The sequence below is a fragment of the Thermobia domestica genome, chromosome 9, assembly GCF_964235325.1.
Source record: "Thermobia domestica chromosome 9, izTheDome1.hap1.1, whole genome shotgun sequence".
NCBI classification, from domain to species: Eukaryota; Metazoa; Arthropoda; class Insecta; order Zygentoma; family Lepismatidae; genus Thermobia; species Thermobia domestica.
The window spans coordinates 201411893-201431868 of record NC_137462.1 but is presented as its reverse complement, the minus strand read 5'-3'; the positions used below and the strand labels follow the sequence as shown (position 1 = coordinate 201431868).

General features: G+C 35.8%; 1 protein-coding gene across 1 annotated transcript in view; it reads left to right on the top strand.

The window, feature by feature from the left end:
• eag (potassium voltage-gated channel protein ether a go-go) overlaps window positions 1–19976 on the top strand; it is a 750678-nt gene that overhangs the window by 333075 nt on the left and 397627 nt on the right. Inside the window, exon 3 of the mRNA XM_081725716.1 lies at window positions 5359–5459. Within this exon, the coding sequence (XP_081581842.1) occupies window positions 5359–5459 (101 nt within the window). The remainder of the gene's footprint in view (window positions 1–5358; window positions 5460–19976) is intronic.

The following is a 19976-nucleotide window of genomic DNA, read 5'->3' as shown; positions in this document are numbered from 1 at the left end:
AATTTATTATTGAGATATTGGCACTTCATTACTTGCAGAAAATCGGTCGATATCGTTGTATATTATCAGACTTACTCTGTAGTGATCAACGTTAAAACCGGAAGTTATTGATCTTCTGATTTGAATAAAATATTTTAGTTTTATGTTTTACGTTAATGTCCATTAGGTTACGGGAGACAATGATTAAGGCAAGTGAATGATGAATGAAAAATTGGTGCAATGTGAAAGTGGGAGTAAGCGGGAGAACCCTGAGAAAACCCACGAACACGATGTTGTCCACCACACCAGAGCCACCGTGCCCTCCTGTTTTCTGATTTGAATAGAGGGTTAAGAGAGAAGATAGTATCTATTCTTAGAACGCGGAATCGATTCCCAAACAATCCTTTCTCGCTATCTATTGTTGTTTCCGTTCTATACATGGAATAGAGGATCTGCCCATACAATAAAATCTTGAAGCCATACGTCACAGCTTCGCCACACCTACTCTGCCCACTCCGCGCCACTAAAATCGCAATATTTCGAGCCAACAATCATGGCGGAAACGAGAGTAGCCAAGCAGACATTCGGGCTCAGACGATGCTCGGTTGTTTTTTGGCTTCACTGAGTTCATATGATGAAGATACGTATGGGCAGATCCTCTATTTTATAACATCCTTGATTCTATATGTAGTTCTGGTTCATAATTGAAACCGGACTTCGTAGTAGATGTCTTTCAGTTTAAACGAAAAAAAGTTAAGGATGGAGATGAATATATTCTTGGGACACATTTAATCGATTGCAAGAAACCGCTTATCGATACCTACATTAGAGTTTTTGTTCTACCCGTATAGTGATCGACGTAGAAACTAAAAATTGTTTGATTTTCAGCTACTTCTGGCTTGAACAGACGGTTAACTTAGAAATAGCTAAATAGCCATTTTTAGAATTGAAAATTGATTATAAACAATAGCTTCTCGCTATCTTTTATCGTTTTTATTCTATGTAGATCAATATTGAAACCGGAAGTTGTAGTAGATTTCCGGTTTTAATATATAACTAAGGATAAAGTTAAAAAGGTATTCTTGGGACACCTAATCGATTCCAGAAAACCACTTCTCGCTATCTATTACAGGTTTTAGTCTATATAGTGATGAACATTAAAACCGGAAACGACCAAAATTGATGGTGATCCAACCAATAGACACACTGGCAGACAGGATAAATATAATGAAGTTTGGTGAATCAAACTCCTTACAAAATTAATTTAAGTTTTTGGATATTAACATTTTATATACAGTAGTAATCTATTGATTTGGTATATTGGTTATGTTGGGGTTCAGAGTCTGTTTGAGCATAAAGACAATGTGGGTAGTGGACCTACAGTTAGAAATGGAATCCGAGCTGTGTAGTGCATTCCAATTTCAAGGCTCTGCTACAGGGAACTGAACCCGGGACCCTGTGCATAAGAAAGGCTCGGGTGTTAGCCACTATCCAGTACGGAGGGCTCGGTATCTATTGATATCAACCTTTAATACAGGTATATGCAAGTTAGAACAGAATATAAGTCAGTCACAGAGGACAGAATATGGTGCCGTACGAGATAATGTATAACATTTTCACAAGAATCGAGTAGCCATATTCAATAAAGAAAGTCATTCATCATACACTAACATCACAGGAACACAAAAACTGTAACTAAAATGTTTTACTAGATGAAAAAAGGAAAATTCTAGTACTTATTCTTTCTTACTTTTGACGAGTTTCGAAGTATAAAGATCAGTGGAAATGGAGGGGTTGTAGAGAAACGTTGATTTCTGTGTTGGTTTCTCAACGTTGCCAGATCTCGAGAGATAAGTCTCACACTATGCGGTCGAGAGTCAGAAAAATTTTCAATTTAATTTAAGAGATTATGTAAAACAATACATTTTAAATACGGGGTCAGGCGGCCCGGATGAAAGAGCTCATTGGACCGGGAGTTTCACATGAGTGCTTTAATACAATATGTTGGCTATGAAAAAATATATCTCATTTTATATATGTTATCAAGTTAAAGGGATTTCACAAAAGGACTAGGAATTCTTATATTTTGACTTTGTGTCCGCACACTGAATTACTAACAAACTTTCAAACTTCGCCAATGCTTAAAAAAAAAAAAAAAAAAAAAAAAAAACGGACAACTATCGAAAAAATTCGAAATCAATATATTTTTCCTTTTGTTTTCTTACCGTTCTTCATTCCTGTGTATGCTTCTAAAATTAAAGGAAAGAAAAAAGAAATCAAGATAGCTGACAGATTTAAGTACTTTTTGCGGAAAATGGGAAAACAAAAAGAAAATGGAAACCTCATAAAGAGAAACAGAGTATAAAACAAGGCGGAGAAAACTCCACCCAAATTCTGCGTCTGTATTGCAGAAACCTATCATTCTCTTCTGCTCTTATACTTCGTTTACTTTTTAATAAAATTTTTTGCTGTTCTGTTTATTAGAGTGGCATTTAGGAGAAAGAGGGAATAATATATTCCTTGAAAGAAAAGTGCGATGGGAGAAGGGGTTATCCCTGAAATACATATATATATACTATATCCGCAAGAATGCGTAACTTCTGTTTTTAGCATCAAACGTGGTTTACAATATCATTTTAATTGCCGCAGATGAAGCTGTAATGCTGTCTCGCTTCAGTTTATTATGGTTGCAGGAGTGGTCTTCACGAATTCGTTTTTACCGAGAGGGACGCAAGGGAGGAGAGAAAGGGGTGATGCAGAAGGCAAGCCTGTTATCGATTTTTCCTTTTGTATTTTCCTTCACGACAACATATTCATTTTGTTTGATCTAATGAAAGATATCTGCAAATTAACGTTGCCTCTGATGTTTTGCACTGTAGATCACGTTCCACAGTTAATCCAACGAACTCTTGGGTAATTATGGAATTAGAATTTTGTTCCAGTGGGAGCTTTTTTTTTTTTTTTCTCTATGCCAGCTTCAAGGCTGGGCCAATAACAACTCGTGAATCTTTAGAAGGCATGCGATTCGAGTAAAACAGATAGGACATAAAATGTCTTGAAAGAGTTCGAAATTTCCGATTAGTTTTATATCCTATTGTTATACCCTTTAGGCTAAAGAGAACGTATGATTAATGAAGCACACGGGTAAGAACACGGGTGAACCGAAAAAACTCAGGAACACGATGTTTTTCGTCACAAATTGATATGGTTTGGGAACATACCAAGAACCCCTCGAACAAGAGGAGAGAGGTCTACAACTTTATAAAACTCTTACTTTCACTGTATTTTCTCTCTCTAACACTTCATGGCTACTAGAATTGGCAGATACACGAACACAGAAACTACGAGAACAATTAAAATAGTCCATGTCCTTCGAAGGGACTTGTCCAATGAATTTCGCCTCATGATTGTCAACCTCAGAATGCTCGTCTAGTACACCTCATCCGTTTTTGAAAATGCATATACTTCTGCTATCCAAAATCTGTCTACAGACAAGAAAAAGACCTATCTACATTCTATGGATGCAAAAGTTGGCCATTCGCTCACAAAAATACATCTAAACTGAAGGTTTCCAAAACTACAGTTTCGAGAAAAATAAATAAGAAAATATAAACGATTAAATGGGGGAATTTCGGAAAAAGACAACGAAATTCATAACATCACAATCTTACTTGTCACTGACTTTAAGACTGGGTGACAAGTAAGATCCTATATATAACTGTTCGTACTGAATCCACCTGATTATCAGCAATAAATTAACTGAGTTTCTGTCCTTCAATCTTCAGCCGGGGTCTACAGTTTTACATATTGTTATATTTAGACGTTGGACGGTTTTCCCAGTTTGCTGCGTTTTATCCATCAGCACCCTTCCATCTTTTGCTTATCTATGCAGTAGTTGTATCTTCATCTTTTGCTTCTGGCCACTGCTAGATAACATTTCGCGAAAGCTAGAAAACGTAACCTAACAATCATGACACCTTTACATGAATTCATTGTAGAATATTTGCATGGGGCTAAAGAGTTAGATTGAGGTTTGTACCCTGGAGCGGATGCTGGGAATTTGGAGGCCAGTACTCTAATGCAGCTTTAATTTTCTTCTAATAATTGAAAGGTGTGAGGCAAGAACATGGTAACCCACAATTTTGAAATTGCTGCGTTATGCAGCACCCAATAGAGAGCAACGCATACCGCTTCATTTACTCTTGTCTGTTTAATCCTTCATGTATAGTCTTATGTGAAAAATCAGCTTTCCGACTTTGAAAATAAATTGTGCAGTAGAAAACCTCTAATTCCATACAATAGTAAAATTGTGGGTTACCATGTTCTTTATTCACACCATTCAATTGTACTGTTCAAAGTCACGCAAAAAAGTTCATTTTTTCCCCATTCTACTCAAATGTGGTTGACATTAGATTTATCTCTAAGAGTTTAAGCTGTATCGTCTTGAGAAAACTTCGGGAAACTGATGTCTCGTCTTGGAAAGTATATATGTTTCTACTGGAAGAACTTCTATCTCGTTTCATGTTGTAGGCAACCCTATCTAACATCGTTTCGACTCACGAGAATTCTAAGCAGCCCCTCCTTCTGGTCTTACCGTGCTCGCCTGCAGTGCACGTGATCCCGGGTTCGATTCCCGGTGCGAACATTGACATTGGAACCTCATACAGTGTTCGGCTTCAACATTAAAATATAAGTACACGTCTCTTATAGCCTCGGTGCTAAAATAAGGCGCTAAATTATAATAAACAAAAAAAAAGGAATCTTAACTGGATTCTATTGGCTCATAAAATTCGCAACTCAGTCTTTATTTCTTCGGCGTTGAATTTATGGTCTTAAAATGTTAGTTTGAATATACGCGCCACTTGGGAAAACCATTTATAATTGTTCAGAAATGTTTCCTGTAATTATGTTTTTCTTTTATCCCATGTTTTAAAAGATCAATTAATTGGATACTTTTTGAGCCCTGAGGCTATATGAGACAGAACTTTAAATTATCGCTAAGATTTGTATCCAGATAGAAAGCGCATAGAAAACACACATATCTATTAGCTATACAGTCTAAAGGGATACTGTTGTATGTCTCAATTGAATGTGTAAGTTAGGCCACTTGATGTTGACAAATCAAATCTTCCTTTATATTAGCAATATTGATGCGTCCAATTGTCCATTGTATACAAATGTGGAAGACATTTTTGCTTTCTTTGGTTCTGTCAAAGACTAAAGTTTCCTTGTAAAAAGGTAACATACAAAATATTTAATTCACAAGAAAAGTGTGCATTATTGAGTTTATTTCTTGACAAACTATGATTTTTATTATATTTGTGTATGTCGGTTTACTGTGTCCATATTTTAACGGATCCTTTTCCTTGTATCTTACAGCTGATAGCAGTTTCCTCTTGGCGAACGCTCAAATCGTGGACTTTCCCATCGTGTACTGCAACGAATCCTTCTGCAAGATCTCGGGCTTTAACAGGGCCGAGGTAAGATTTCTCTCTGATCTACCTAGCATTTACAATGTGTTTCTTGAGCAAAGTGAATTTAGCGCGACCTCTATATGTATATCAAGCAGATACTTGCATCCACAAAAGTATTTTTTTCACTCATAATAAATACAAATTTTGTCAAAAAAAATTGTCTAAATAATTTAATATGTGGTATTTGTGTATTGCTTTTGAAGTTGAATTACTAGTTGAAGTTGAACTAGGCATATTAAATACAAAAATTTGGTTTCTAAAAGCTACAAAAAAGGTGCAAAATTTTGAAAAAAAAAAGAGAAGCAAATTTCAAATGTAAATATTGATACAAACAGCACCAAAAATAATTGTATAATGTACAAGGACCCAAAATTTGCAATAAAATCAAAAGTCTGCGTTGAAAAGTTTCAGAACCCATTTTATTAAAGTCACAAGACCAGAAAACTGTTAAAATGGATAGTTAACATTTAACATTTCAATAAAACGCATAAGTACGGAATACTGTTAAAACAGATCACTTTAACATTTCAAATTTTACTTTTCATTGGGGTTGCATCATTCGTCACTAAGTAAATATTTATATGTAGAAAAATATTGCTCGTTTGATTTATCCCGTGCATGCAGCAAAATTGTGAACCAGTTTTCTTCTTTACAAGCCACATGACACGGTTACCAGAAGTACTGGTTTTACTTGACATTTCTTTCATATGCACTTTTTTTTAAAGAAAATCAAGAGGATATGAGCAACCAAATCAGATTTAATGGAAGCAATCGGGTAATACTTTAAGCAGTTTTGCGCTGAGTACGTATGTATATAAGCCGATGCACCTGCTAAAATGTGTGCTGCATAACCAAACAGATTTCCGTGTGCCCTTACGACAGCATGGTTAGTATTTATTTTCAGTCTACAGAGGTGAGCCGAATTGCAAAGAAGATAAATGGCAAACAAGTCACATTATTTTCAGATTTTTTCAGTTATACAGGTTTGAAATATTAATCAAATCAGTCAGATAGAAAGAAATTTTAAACTGACTGTCCCTACAATCCATGAAGGGCTTTTTCTACCCAGATCTAGCACTAGAACTGGGTGACGCGTAGTCAACCCATCAAATCCCAGGTTTAATTATTTCTGGCTTTATAAATCTGAGTTCGCTACTTCTTAATTCACATAGTTTTTCCAACTGCGTCATCATGATGACATTTTTCAGTTTTACGCCCTACGTTATGACTTCGAGGGTAATGGAGACGAGTATGTTAGTGAATGAAATAGTGGAATGAACGAAATGAGAAGAAAGCGGAGAATCCTAGTAAACCGATGCAAATATAATTGTCCATCACATTGTATACTTGGCGCGAGCTGAGATCGAACAAGGATACAATAATCAGAAGTGAGCACTCTACCACTGAGAACCGCAGCCCTCTGTAATGACGGTTCAACTACTAAAACTGTTAGTGATCCAATTGGGAGTACAACCAGGGAACCACACAACAAATAAATTTCTGATAGGTTATTTAATATAGGTATCACAACTAATATATGCTATTATTGTAATCAAATAGACACTATTGAACATAGATTCCATAACTGTGTAGACATAACATCTATTTGAAAGAGTTTTAGCACTATACTTAGGAGAATATTTCGTCTTTCATGCAATGTTTTTAATATACATAATGCAATCTTATTTCCAGATTTCCATTACTTTCCTAGCTACAAACATAATAATGTGATCTGGTGTGCTGTACAGACTATCATGTTCTTGTAACAGTACGACAATTATCTTCTATTGAAATATATGAAATGCAATTAACGTGTCAGATAGGTAATACTTAGCAATATTGATTATAGCCCTCCAGTTTGATGTTGGCATATTCTTTTGCGTTTTTTCAATAGCTTTCGCTTAACTGGACTGCACTGAAACCAAAGTAGGTTCGGTGTTCCTTGTATATAATTGTATATATTCGGTGTTCGGTGTCCTTCACCTCAAGCCTTTGGGTCGCAGAATACGAGTTATATTGTGATTTATCCTATTTTGAAATATAATTAAATTGAAACAAGAAGTGTTTAAATTGCAATTAAATCTGCAAATTACTTGCACATATCGTCGTCATCTGTTGGCGTCAGACAGGCAAGTAGCGCAGGAAAATACACCTATTGGGGCGACTTAAACTATTAACAACATTGCACATAGACTAAAGGGTTCTTGTTTTATAAGAATAAAATGCGTCAGATGAGCCCACCAAATTAAAAAAAAAAAATCCAAGAAAATTGATGACAGTGAGGAAAGGTTCGAAAAGGTGCCTGCATTAAAAATATAATCAACACGCAGAAGCATTTATTTATTTCTTGTTTGCTAGACAAGTTAATGTGGGTATTTTCATAGCTAATAATAATAATAATAATAATAATAATAATAATAATAATAATAATAATAATAATAATAATAATAATAATAATAGTTCAGCACCTAAAATTCCTGGCTCTAATCATTACAATATATAATATGCTGTTTCTCAACAGATGCCAGTACTCTCATGATTGAAGTTTTGCATAACTAGTGTTAATTCGCAAAACGTGTCAATGGGACGTGATTTTGACTCCCACTGACCGAATATTTGTCAAAGGATTTCAGACTCATAGTAGAAGCTTGAAAGGAAGTGGAAATATCCATAAGATTACCTTTGAGTTTCAATGAGATGTGGTTGTCACGGAGTAATATTTGGGTGTTCCAAACGTTGCCGTGTGATTATTCCATAAAAAGGTCAGAAATGCCTCATAAGAATTACGTAAGAAGTTCCGTTTTCGGTACATAATCAGATACCCCGATATTACGAAGAGTACATCCCTTGGACGTCCAAGGGACGTCTCTGTCCTATGTGCAACATGACTGAAGAGATTGTGAACTCAATCTAGAAAGCTAGCGATGAATGCTAATCAATGATTACACACCACTCAACCAAAAATTGTCTCTGAGGGCTGTAAGCCTGGGAGTTTATTTTAGGTACTGAGTGCATAGTTAAATTTATTTTTTAAATCCAATCTTAATAGAGACGGACTTAAAAATCTCTGCCGTAACGCAAAGACTGGAATAAATATTTTTCTGCACCTCCTACAAATTATTCTAGTATCGCGTTTCTTCCATTTGCAGCTGTTGTCACAATAGTCACTCGATACCTTAGAACTTTTGAAGAAACACGACTTAAACACCATATGTGCGGCTATGTTGTACATCGTTCCCACTTTAGGTGTATTACTCTTACACATCGATCTTCTTTCAGTGAGGTACACCTGGCAACCTTGGGTGACGTATTAATTTATTCTCTTTCAAGCAACATTGCTGTTCGGAAGCCAACGTTAGCAGAAAGCCCTATGTCGATCATAGTGTGAAAGGGATAAGAAAATTTCCGGTCGCTAGTGAACAAACACTTCGGACAGCAGAGAAAACGAAAAAGTTCTTGAGTACAGTTAATTGTCGACTTACTACCATCCACACTTACAACCAGTTGTTAAGGTTACGTTAGTTGTTTGCTATTATCAATAACTTATAATAGTAAGATAAATAATAATAACAACAATAATAATAACAAAAATATCATTGACAGAGAAACGCTAGTGTTAACAAAGTTATAAAATATATAAACAATTTTGCACATTAGTATCATACGTAAATTTGGTTGTATGTTTTAAAAATAAACCAATTTGTACAGAGCTAGACAATATTTGAATTTATATTCATAAAATTTATGAAATTATAAATGTAAGAAGAAATTAATTTGTGAAAATCAGTGTAATAAATATTAAAGAGTAAATGTTCTTGTGAAAATTATATGTATGGTAGTAGTTACACTGGACCAGAATACGTACGAAATTCGTTCGTGCAAACTATCATTAGTTCGAGTGAATTCATGAAATTAGTTGATGTTGATAGACACTTATTCATACGAATAGAATGGAAGTAATGTAATCACATCTATGAACATTGATCAATTTCTTCAATTTTGTAGCGAAACGTGTAACCACTGTAGAATGCTGTAGTGGAATCTAAGATTAACAAACTCACGTAGTCACTCACCAAATAATCTTCTGGATTTGGTAGAAATACATGAAGGATTTATACTCGTATGACCAGACGTAATCGAAGCAGAAGAATAAATGGGTGAAGTAGACCAACGACCCAGTATACTGAAATGTGAAGTAGTACAAGCCATAAAAGACATGAAAAAGAGGAAGGGCACTGGAGACGACGAAATACCAGCGGACTTGCTCAAGGAATTAGAAGATGCAATGCAAGTACTTATTTCACCTATTAACAAGATCTACCTGAGTGAAGAATAGAAGGAAGATTTTCTAGGTGTTACAGTAGCTGCATTACCTAAGAAAAGATAAGCGAAGAACTGCAGTGATTACAGAATCAGTAACCTTATTTTCCACACTGGAAAGATTATTATACACATAGTGAATAAGCAGTTGGAAAGTAGGATATAAAATTAGAGGAAAATCAATTTAGATGCCGAAAAGGAATAGGCACCAGAGATGATATTGGGTGGATGAGAACTATTTCAGAACGGATAATCGACGAAAAGGAAGAGTTGTATTTGTGATTCATTGACTGACAGATAACTTTCGATCAGGTCAATTGGAATAAACTTCTAGAAATAATCAAAGAAATCGGGTCCAACTGTTGGGCCGTCGACTCATTCGTAACTTGCACACAGAACTAAGAGTGAAGTTGCGCCTGAATCAAGGAGAAATCAACAATGTAGAGATTGGAAAAGGAGTCAAATAAGGATGTCGTATGTTACCCAGTTACTCAACGTTTACAGTGAAATGATTAATGAAGGAAGAATTAACGGAAGTGGGAGATTTCAAAATTGTAACACAGATTATCAACAAGATTAGGTATGCGGACAAGACGGTTCTTATAGCTAGAACCGAGGAAGTATTATAGGAGATGATGAACAGAATAGTTGACACTGGAAAACAATATGAAATAGAAAGCAACATCATAAAGTCGAAAGTCATGAGAATATCCCGTGGAAATACATTTTTAAGAATCAAAATAGAACAAAAAGAGCTTGAAGAAATTCGTGACTTCAAATATCTGGGAAGTATTTTGACGAGAGACACTTCTTACACCAAAGAGATTAGGTCAAAAATTGGTGTAACAAGAGTCATTCAACAAGGAAAGATCACCCCTAACTAACAGGCTTAGCATTGGGCTAAGGAAAAACCGATCAAATGCTGTATATGGAACATGGGATTGTATGGATCAGAGACTTGGGCATTACTAAATTTAGAGAGTAAATATTTAGAGATCTTCGAAATGTAGTGTTGGAGGAAGATGGAGAAGATAATATAGACGGAGAATAAAAAACGAAGATGTTTTAAAACAAGTGGGAAAAAGTGGACGATCTTGTCCAGCATCCTTCATGGAATGGCGAATTGGATTCGACAACATCTTGCTAAGAAATTGTCTTCTTCATATTGTCATAAATGGTAACATGGAAGGAAACCGAGAGTAGGAAGAAGAACACAACTTATCAATAGTTTGTAAATTAATAGAAAAGGTAGGTTAGTGAAATGAAAAAGTTTGCCGAACATTCTTTAAGAAGACTGTACGATATTTGATCAAAGCCAAGAGTAATGTTTTGTTTCCGTTTAATGGCGGATTGAATATCTTTAGAAGTGATTTCCTCGGTTAAAGGATTATTGTTGTCTAAACTGTGATGGATGGAATGTGTAACCCACCCAAGTTTCACCACCAAAGGTTATATATATGTTTCGTCTACACGTTACAAATGCTGAAGTAAATGGTTTATTGTAAGATTGGAAACTCTGGAACTGCAGCGGTGAATGTCGATAGGAGGAGTAAATACTGACTGGAGATGGTTAGCGAAGCAACTGCTTCGTTGTTGTCTACATGTAAAGGTTGGTCGTTCTGCATAAAAGGATGAGAACTTAATTTTTGTCCACTTAAAAGATGATTTTTTAAAGAAACATTTCGTTGCGTCCAGCTGATGGCAGGCTTTGCTTCAGCTAAGCTGCTTGTGAGCAACAATGTAATTATGCATCGCTTCATTGTCATCTACGCGTTCGCGTTAAATACTCTGGGGTTCATGTTTTTTCGTATTCTCGAAAGTAATATCGAAATCTATACACAAAGCCAAATATTGAGGAGTTAATATTGGTTGATGTGCCTTACCTCAATACTGGAAATGTCCATGCAAATTAAGTTATATATGATCGTGAAACTGTCCTTTATCTTGTATAGAACAACTAAAGATATTAATATCAGCAAGTATTAAGAGATGTCAAAATTCGTGGAACAAGTAAGTGGAAAAGACAAGAGGAATGATGTGACCATGACGGATGTAGATTGTAGTTACTTTTAGAGCAAGATTTGGAAGGTAAACTGCTGTCAATTGGTGTTCTGGAAAATTGCAATGCAGTTACGTATTCCAATTGTAGTACCGCCTTGGGCCCTTGCATTATTGTCTGCGTAATCATAGCGAAAAAAGTTATAGAGAGGAAAACGAATTTATGTAGCTTGTTTGAGCGCCGTCTCTTTCAGTAGAAATATGTTGATATTCTCCTCAAGCAGTAACTACTTAAATAGTATACAATAGGGCGTTAGAGAGCGAATGTTCATAAAAAGGAGTGCAAAAGCCATTATCACATAAAACGTTATGAAGTTAAACTGCAGTGTCGCTGGGCACAATGTGAAAATCAATATGTGGTCCAGAATAAGTAGTATACCGATTGACTTGAAAGATAAATGAAACTGCTACAAAAACATGATCCAGAATAAGTTGGCGTTGAAAAGGAAATGCATTTTGTAGGATGGGCGTAATGTATCGAAGAAAGTTTTCAACAATTAAGCGAGCTGTAATAGAATGTGATAAAGCAAGGTTGAATTTGTGGTTAGCGGGACGGTCATCTCACGATGTTCTGGATTTGCTGCCGGTTTAGCTTTACATTTATACCCATAGGTCTAATGTGCGTCAGTGGAACAAGTGGAACAGTATGAGGGATTTTGCTTATTCGGACAGTTTTTGGTTTCATGAGTGTCAGTACACTTTCCTCATTTTGCAACATTTGGACATTTAGCAGTTACTTATTGACTATAAACTTGGCACCGCTCGCACCGAAGAGCAAGGTTAGTACGAGATGGTTCTACCCTGTGACACTTTTTAAATATACAATAAATGTACACTCTTGCAACAAGGTGTCAATGGCAGATTGGGAAGTGGTCAAATTTCGTTGCACCGTTATTATTATTTTTATACGAATATCTTTTGATACCTCAATTCGCTTGGTCTTTAATTCTTCAAGTACTTCATTACTTATTTCTGGTAAGACACCTCGAATAACAACTGACATCATAGGTGTTCTAGGAAATGAAGGATTTTGTTTGGCTCTGTCTGGTAGTTTACATAATTGCGTAGCTTTAGTAAACATTTCGTAACTGGCCTTAGTGCAAACTGTTTTGCCGAAATTTTGGTCTTCGAGTTTGATAATAACATCAGCCTTGGTGAAGACAATCTGACAAATACTGGCTTGTGGTAGGTATTTAATAATCTTTTTACAGATATGACGAATGTTACTCTACTTAGGATCGAAGTTGATCAGAAGAAATGAGTAGACCTACAGTTTTGGCCGAGAATATGTGAGTCCATCTGGCTGTTGCATGCCAACAGTGGACGTGGTGGGGTCTGATGCGGCGGTTTACATCGGTTCTTGTTCTAGTAAATTTTTATAGAGGTTGGTGAAGAAGATTGCAATCTCTTGTCAGCAGACTCTATGCTTCCCTATGATAGCGGTCAGCTGCACCGATTATTCTCGTTTTGTGTCTGTAAATGATGTAAGAATTGGAGCTTTAACTAATTCTGTTACCTTGTGCATTTTCTCAAACGATTCATACTGCAAGTGTATGCAAGACACAAAGTGGTAGGTGTGTATAGGTAATGAACATCCCGTTTGGATAGATGCTAGAAATAGCCCAGCCAAGATTTAAAAAAAAAAAAAAAAAAAAAAACGCTGACTAATCGTGTGTTGTCTGACATGAGGCCCACGAGTTTAGTTGCATTCTTCCTCTCATACCAGGAGCGGGAAAAGGATGTCTGACTCAGCGGGCAGAAAAAGATGTGAATATGAGACGATGTTACCTTTAAATATAGGCCCTTTTCTATTGATGTTGCAGTTGTCACTAATTGTTACGATTTTAGTGTGAATTAGCCTCTCAAGCTGCATCTGGAAGTAGAGACCTGCACGGGCCGGGCTTGGGCGGGCCGACACTGATTTCTCTTCAGGTCGGGCCGGGCTGGGGCCGATTAATTGCAATTCTTTAATAATTATTGACTTTCGTTAAACGATAATTAGAATAAAAGCAAACGTTGAAGAAGTGTGCCCGTGAAAGATGTTACAAAATGAAACTTTTAAAATTTATCGGGCCCGGGCCAGGCATGGGCCAACAATTTTAAAAAACTTATCGGGCCGGGCCGAAAATGTCCAAAACTTTTCGGGCCCGGACTGGGCCGGGCCTAGATACATTCGGGCTGGATTGGGCTCGGGCCGAAAAATTCGGCCCGTGCAGGTGTCTATCTGGAAGTTTCTTAATAAATTAAACTAGCTGAATCTGCGTTCTCTACACAGCGCATCATTCACATATAAGCATGAATCTCTTTGTCATTCCTCACATCTGTACATGTTCCTTTACAGACACAAGTGAAAAAAGTCTTGAAAAAAATTAGCAAGGCGTACCACAAAGAGGAGATTTTTTCTATTGTTGTTTTCAATATCTTACACCGTTTGCAAGATTTGAGCCTGCTTCCGGTTGGAGTTTCTAATTCATGTATGATCAGAATGTAGATTATTTCTTCTTGTATGCAATATGTAATAAGCAAACACATTACATATACAATTAAACTATAATGTCAGTGATATATTGTGTTCATTGGGCAAAACACTCCAAACAATAAAGATTCTTATTAGACTGAAGAAATGGTTATATTTCGTTTTTCATTATTATTTGCACATGAAACAAATGCCTGAGAGATATACAACCCCTTTATACAACTGTGTAGGGGTTGGAATGTATAACTCATAGGGTATGATGCTTCTTTAAAATTTCGACATTTCCAGTGTATCCCTAAAATATAATACAAAATTTGAATCGACCAGCGAAAACTGCACGTTTCTAGCACTTGTGATTTTTGAGATGTCATTGTGGAAAGGATTAGACACAAACATATAAACTTTTCTTTGAGGACAAACATATAAACCTAACACTTTAATATATAAATATTAAATATGAATTTATTTGTAAACCACAAAAGCGTATAACATGGGAATGAGAATGTCTGTCATAATAGAGAAACAATGCATCATATCTTTTTACTGTTAAATATAATTTGGATTAGTCTAAAATTGTAACATTTTTAGTTGAATTTGTTATTAAATGGTAAGTTTTAGTCTAAAATTGAAATTATATTTCTTAAAATTTTATTTACAAAATGCATTTAATCTGATAATACGATTTTAGTTTTAAAATCCACATCGCTCTCCCGATTGAGCCGCTGAACCATTCAAATGAACCGGTTCTTTTTAGTGAAAGAGTGGTGCTCTGAGGGGTGAACCATTTCGCCTATTACAAATGCTGATTCTACAAACACTATGGTTTAATATACATTTCCAGGTTGCAGGTTTTGGACTCAGCTAGCACTTGTGAATCCTGTGCATCCGTCACTCATCTTACAGATGAAAGATGACAGTAGAAAGTGTTAGTTATATATGAAATACAAAAGTAATATTAACAGATCTAATTTGTTCATATTTTGTCTTTATTTAGAGTTCTTCTGCGAAAGCCACTAACTAAACAAATTTAAGGCCATACTTATTTATTTATTTGGAAGTAAGACGTGTTTAAACGCTTTCTCTCGTATATTATATTAATTAAAAAATGATAACCTTTCAATGAACGAGAAAGACATTATTCAATATATAGTCACAGTCACTGACATATTTACGATTTTGTTTCGGGGGAACTTTGCCTGCAAATGTGAAAATTCTGTAAGATATTTAATATAGTAAGATGTTGGGAGGGGGGCGTAAGCCCGAAATCCCCCTCCCCTAAATACGCCACTGAATCCATTTGTGTGTTTTATTCCAATTTTGTTTCTGTATCCAGTACTTTCTACAGTCTTTACCCAAATTAATATACATAAAACACAGCTAATAAACAATTGGTGCGTTCAATACACGAGATAATAAAGTCCACTCTTAGCCATTTTGAACATATTTCATCTTTGAGATCTCCATCTCTAAGCTTCTTTCAGAGCTTAAAAAATTCATGGACAGATATTGAAAATAATTCGTACAATGTATAAAAACTGTGTTAACTTTTCTATATATGTAACCGCTTTCCGGATCTGCCCCCCTACTGTCCCACCAATGAGTACTTTCAGGATAACTGGACTTACCTGGTTAAGACACCAAAGAACATTTTCAAAAAGGGATTACAGACCTTTTCCCGGATCACCCTTCGGTCTCAATAATGAGATGAGTGTTAAGCACCAAGAGGATCGGTTGTCTAGTCTTGAAATCCTCATGGACGTTCAGATGGTCGCTCAGACCGCAGCGCACACAAGCATCACTTATGCATGCAACAAAAACTCGCTAAATAAAATGACACTAGACCCTATGCTTATTTATTAAAACTATTTCAAAAAATGTAAGAGGAAAAACAATCACAACACTAAACACTGAACACTTAACTATTTCTACAACAAAATTACACTTCACAGTTATTATATTATAGCCCTTTGTATCACGTATATAGATGAACGGAAGATTATAATTGGGGTTTCACTAGAAACATTTTTCTCACATCACTAATGCACGTGGGGGATTAGCACTGTGAAGTAGCACTGGGGTAATCCCACGAAGTAGTTTTGTAGCCGCTGCAAAGTCCGCAGAAGTTGACTATGGTTTCCAGCAAATGAATGTAGACAGTTGCACTACTAATTAAATTCTTGATATGCCCGTTTACTACTTATTCGCAGTGGGTTTGTGAACCCAAGATTTCGCTAATTAGGGGCTAGCCATTGTGGAAGTCCTTTACCGGCTATTGAAAGTGTACCCCATTAGATAATATATCGAATCCAACAAACGTGTTGGTTGCCTAAAGACGTGGAGTAACCTCCTCGAGTTGAGATGTTCGAGGTACGAACTGGATTGACTGACTTGTCAATGTTGGCAGTTCATTCTAAAATGCAATCAGGTTAAAATTACCTGTATGTATATACAAATTACATATTAAAAGAATCGGCGTTAATTCATAGTTCACTGGCCACGATGCACAAAACGTTGCGAAAACTTTGTTATAAGGACTTTTAGATAAAAATTGACTGAACGATTCGCCACTATGACGGGGTTGCAGCTGATCTGCTAATATTTGCATAAGTGATTGAAGATTTAGTTCCAAATAACTATAGAACATATCCTTTGCATATTAATGAGTAAAGAAGAAACACTACGAACTCAAGTAAGAAAATATGTCTATCATATATAAAGTTCAGAAAATGAACGTGTTCTTTGTTACGCACTAAAATATTCTCACCATAAAACAACGTTTCATATATATATATATATATATATATATATATATGAGTGAACGATGGAAGACTCCTTTGTACTATTTCGTGGGAAAGGTGGGAGAGAAATTGAATTGTTCGTAGTTCCAACCGAAGAAATTATTTGCGTCGCAGAAATATAGTATAAATCGAAGAATAATTACGGTCTTTACAAGATATACAGAGCGTCCACAAAAATTACTTCTATAAGTTGTGAGGGTTATATGTACTTACAGTATTGTATAAACTTCGTATATATTTTTGTTAAAATTTAGGTTATTGGTCCCCTTGTATTCAGGACTAAAAGTTTCTAAATATCATTAATACTGCTACCACTATATCTACCTAAGTTTCTTAATAGCTGATATATTTGCATTCTTAATATATTGGCTAATAAGTGAATCAAAAATTTATGCTTCCGCTTACATCTAAAGCAGCCGCAATTTCTTTACGAGTTCTTCATTATGAATATCATATATAAAAAATACGTCACAACTGGTTTTGAAGATTTAACCTAATCTCTTAGGGTATCTACTGTTGCATCCTTCAAGCTACAGAGCCGATAGCAATGTAATTATGACATCGAAGTAAATGGTGACGATATACTACATAACAACCATGCATTCCTTATGTAAGGTTTGAGAGCTCCCTAGTGGCTAAGTGGTTAGTTTAGGTCCACGTCTCATATAGCCTCGTTGCTGAAAGGGTCACTCAACTGAAAATCAAATCAAATGAGGTTTGAGCTCGTGATGGACAGGTATTGCCAGTCTTACAAGGTACATTCGCGACGTGTCTCCTCGGGATTCGTGTAAAATTCATTCAAATGCAAAGTTCTCCGCTGCCCAATGAGTATTGTACTAATTTTAGCGGCCCATACGGGTAATTTGAATATTTATGGGCCTTCATAAATCCGGAATCCAATCATACACTACTATAACGCTCGGAAACAAAATTGCTTTTAGTTCCTTTAGATGTAACTGAACATGAATGTCGGCATATACAAAACAAACTGGATCAATTGCTGCTTCTCTGACACATGTTATCTACTCCGGCCGCCACCTTGGATCCGCCATATTGAATTCAATTTTTTGGTTCTTCAAATAGGAATAAATGCAAGTGATACATCAAATTCATGTACAATTTTTTAGGAAATTCACTAGTGTAGTAAATTTTACCTAGGTTGTACAGTTTGGAAGGGATTGAATGTTAAATCCCTCCAGGCACTTTGCGAATAGATATTGCAGAGTAATATCAGTTACGCTTATGCTTTTGATGTTGACAAACCAAAACACTGTCTAACTGAAAAAATGCTGTAGGTATAAGCAAACTCTTTACAACATTGGTGTCATAATCTTACTACACTTCTGTGAGGGATTTTTATAACTTGTATGTTATACTTTAATAAAGAAGCATTGTGTTAAGGTCAAAATACCTAATGTAAATCCAGATACTTCCGGATTTGGGTGAAGACCTACTATTTCCGTATTTACGTCTATGTATCTGTACGTTAAGAGAACATTTCGTCAACGATAAATTACGTAAAAGATTTACACATACACACGAGGCCCTGCACAATTTTCTGTTTGGTTTAATATTCGTGAAGTGTCTGACGTTTAACATGCAATACCTTGCCAACGGTACAAGCTACGGTAAAACTCACTACAAAAGTGACTTTCCGAGAAAATTGTACATCAATTTGAAGTAAACTTACATCTATTCCCATTTGAAAAACCGAAATTTGAAACCAACACGGCGGATCCAAGATAGCGACCGGAGTGGATAACATGTGTCAGAGAAATAGCACCTGATCCAATTTGCTTTGTATATGCCTACATTCATGTCCAGTTACATATAAAGAAAATAAAATCAACTTTGTATCCGAGCGTTATAGTAGTGTGTGATTGAATTTTGCACATATTAAATTCCATAAATATGCAAATTACTGGTATGGGCCTCTAAAATTAGTACAATACACATTGAGCCGCGGAGAACTTTGCATTTGAATCAATTTTACACGAAACCCGAGGGGACACTTCGCGAATGTACCTTGTTAGTCAGTTCAACTATAGCAGCCATCTGACTTGCTAATAGATGATAAACCGTTTTAAACCAAATGGAAAGGTACTAGCTATCCTGTCTTTGGGATACTTGGTTGGTTTTACTTTACTGCCACTTCTCAGCACCGAGGCAGAGACATGGACCTACAATGGACAGATTTCAAGGCTCTCCTCCGAGAACCAAACCTGGGACCTCGTGTACCAAAAGCTCACACGCTAGCCACTAGGCCAGAGGTAGGGCTATCCTGGGTCTACAAACTTGTTTTTCAGTTTAGCTTAAATAAATACGTTAAAAGAATAGGCATTCGATAAATGGGAATTCGCTTGGAATTATCAGACAAAGGCAAAACGTCATTGAACTAAAATAGTATACTGCGTGTAAGAAATTGTTGTGCACATTGATGAATTATAAAGTTATTTTTCATAAAAGAATTTAGTTTATATAAGATTCTCTATAAAACAGTGGAGAGATGTTCAGAGATGCACACTAACTTTTTTTTATTTTTACGGCAAGCTGCTCATTCTGCACCTTGAAATTTTGATATCAATATAGATATACAGTAGTAGTTGAAAGGTAGACAACAACATTAAATTACCACCTTTGTTATGTTAAGCATGCGGTATACTAACTAGGTGCTATATCAGTGTTTATCCAGTCGTCTCGATTTCCTTCTTCTACATGTCTAGATAAAAACACCGCAATATATATCAGAATCTAGATGTTGTTTGTAAAATCAACCCCTTTTTTGTTCTTGACAATTATTTCAAAACCTGACTGAATATTTGTACTTTTAGCCGTAAACCAAGTTCAACATCGAGGCTACTTCTATTATCG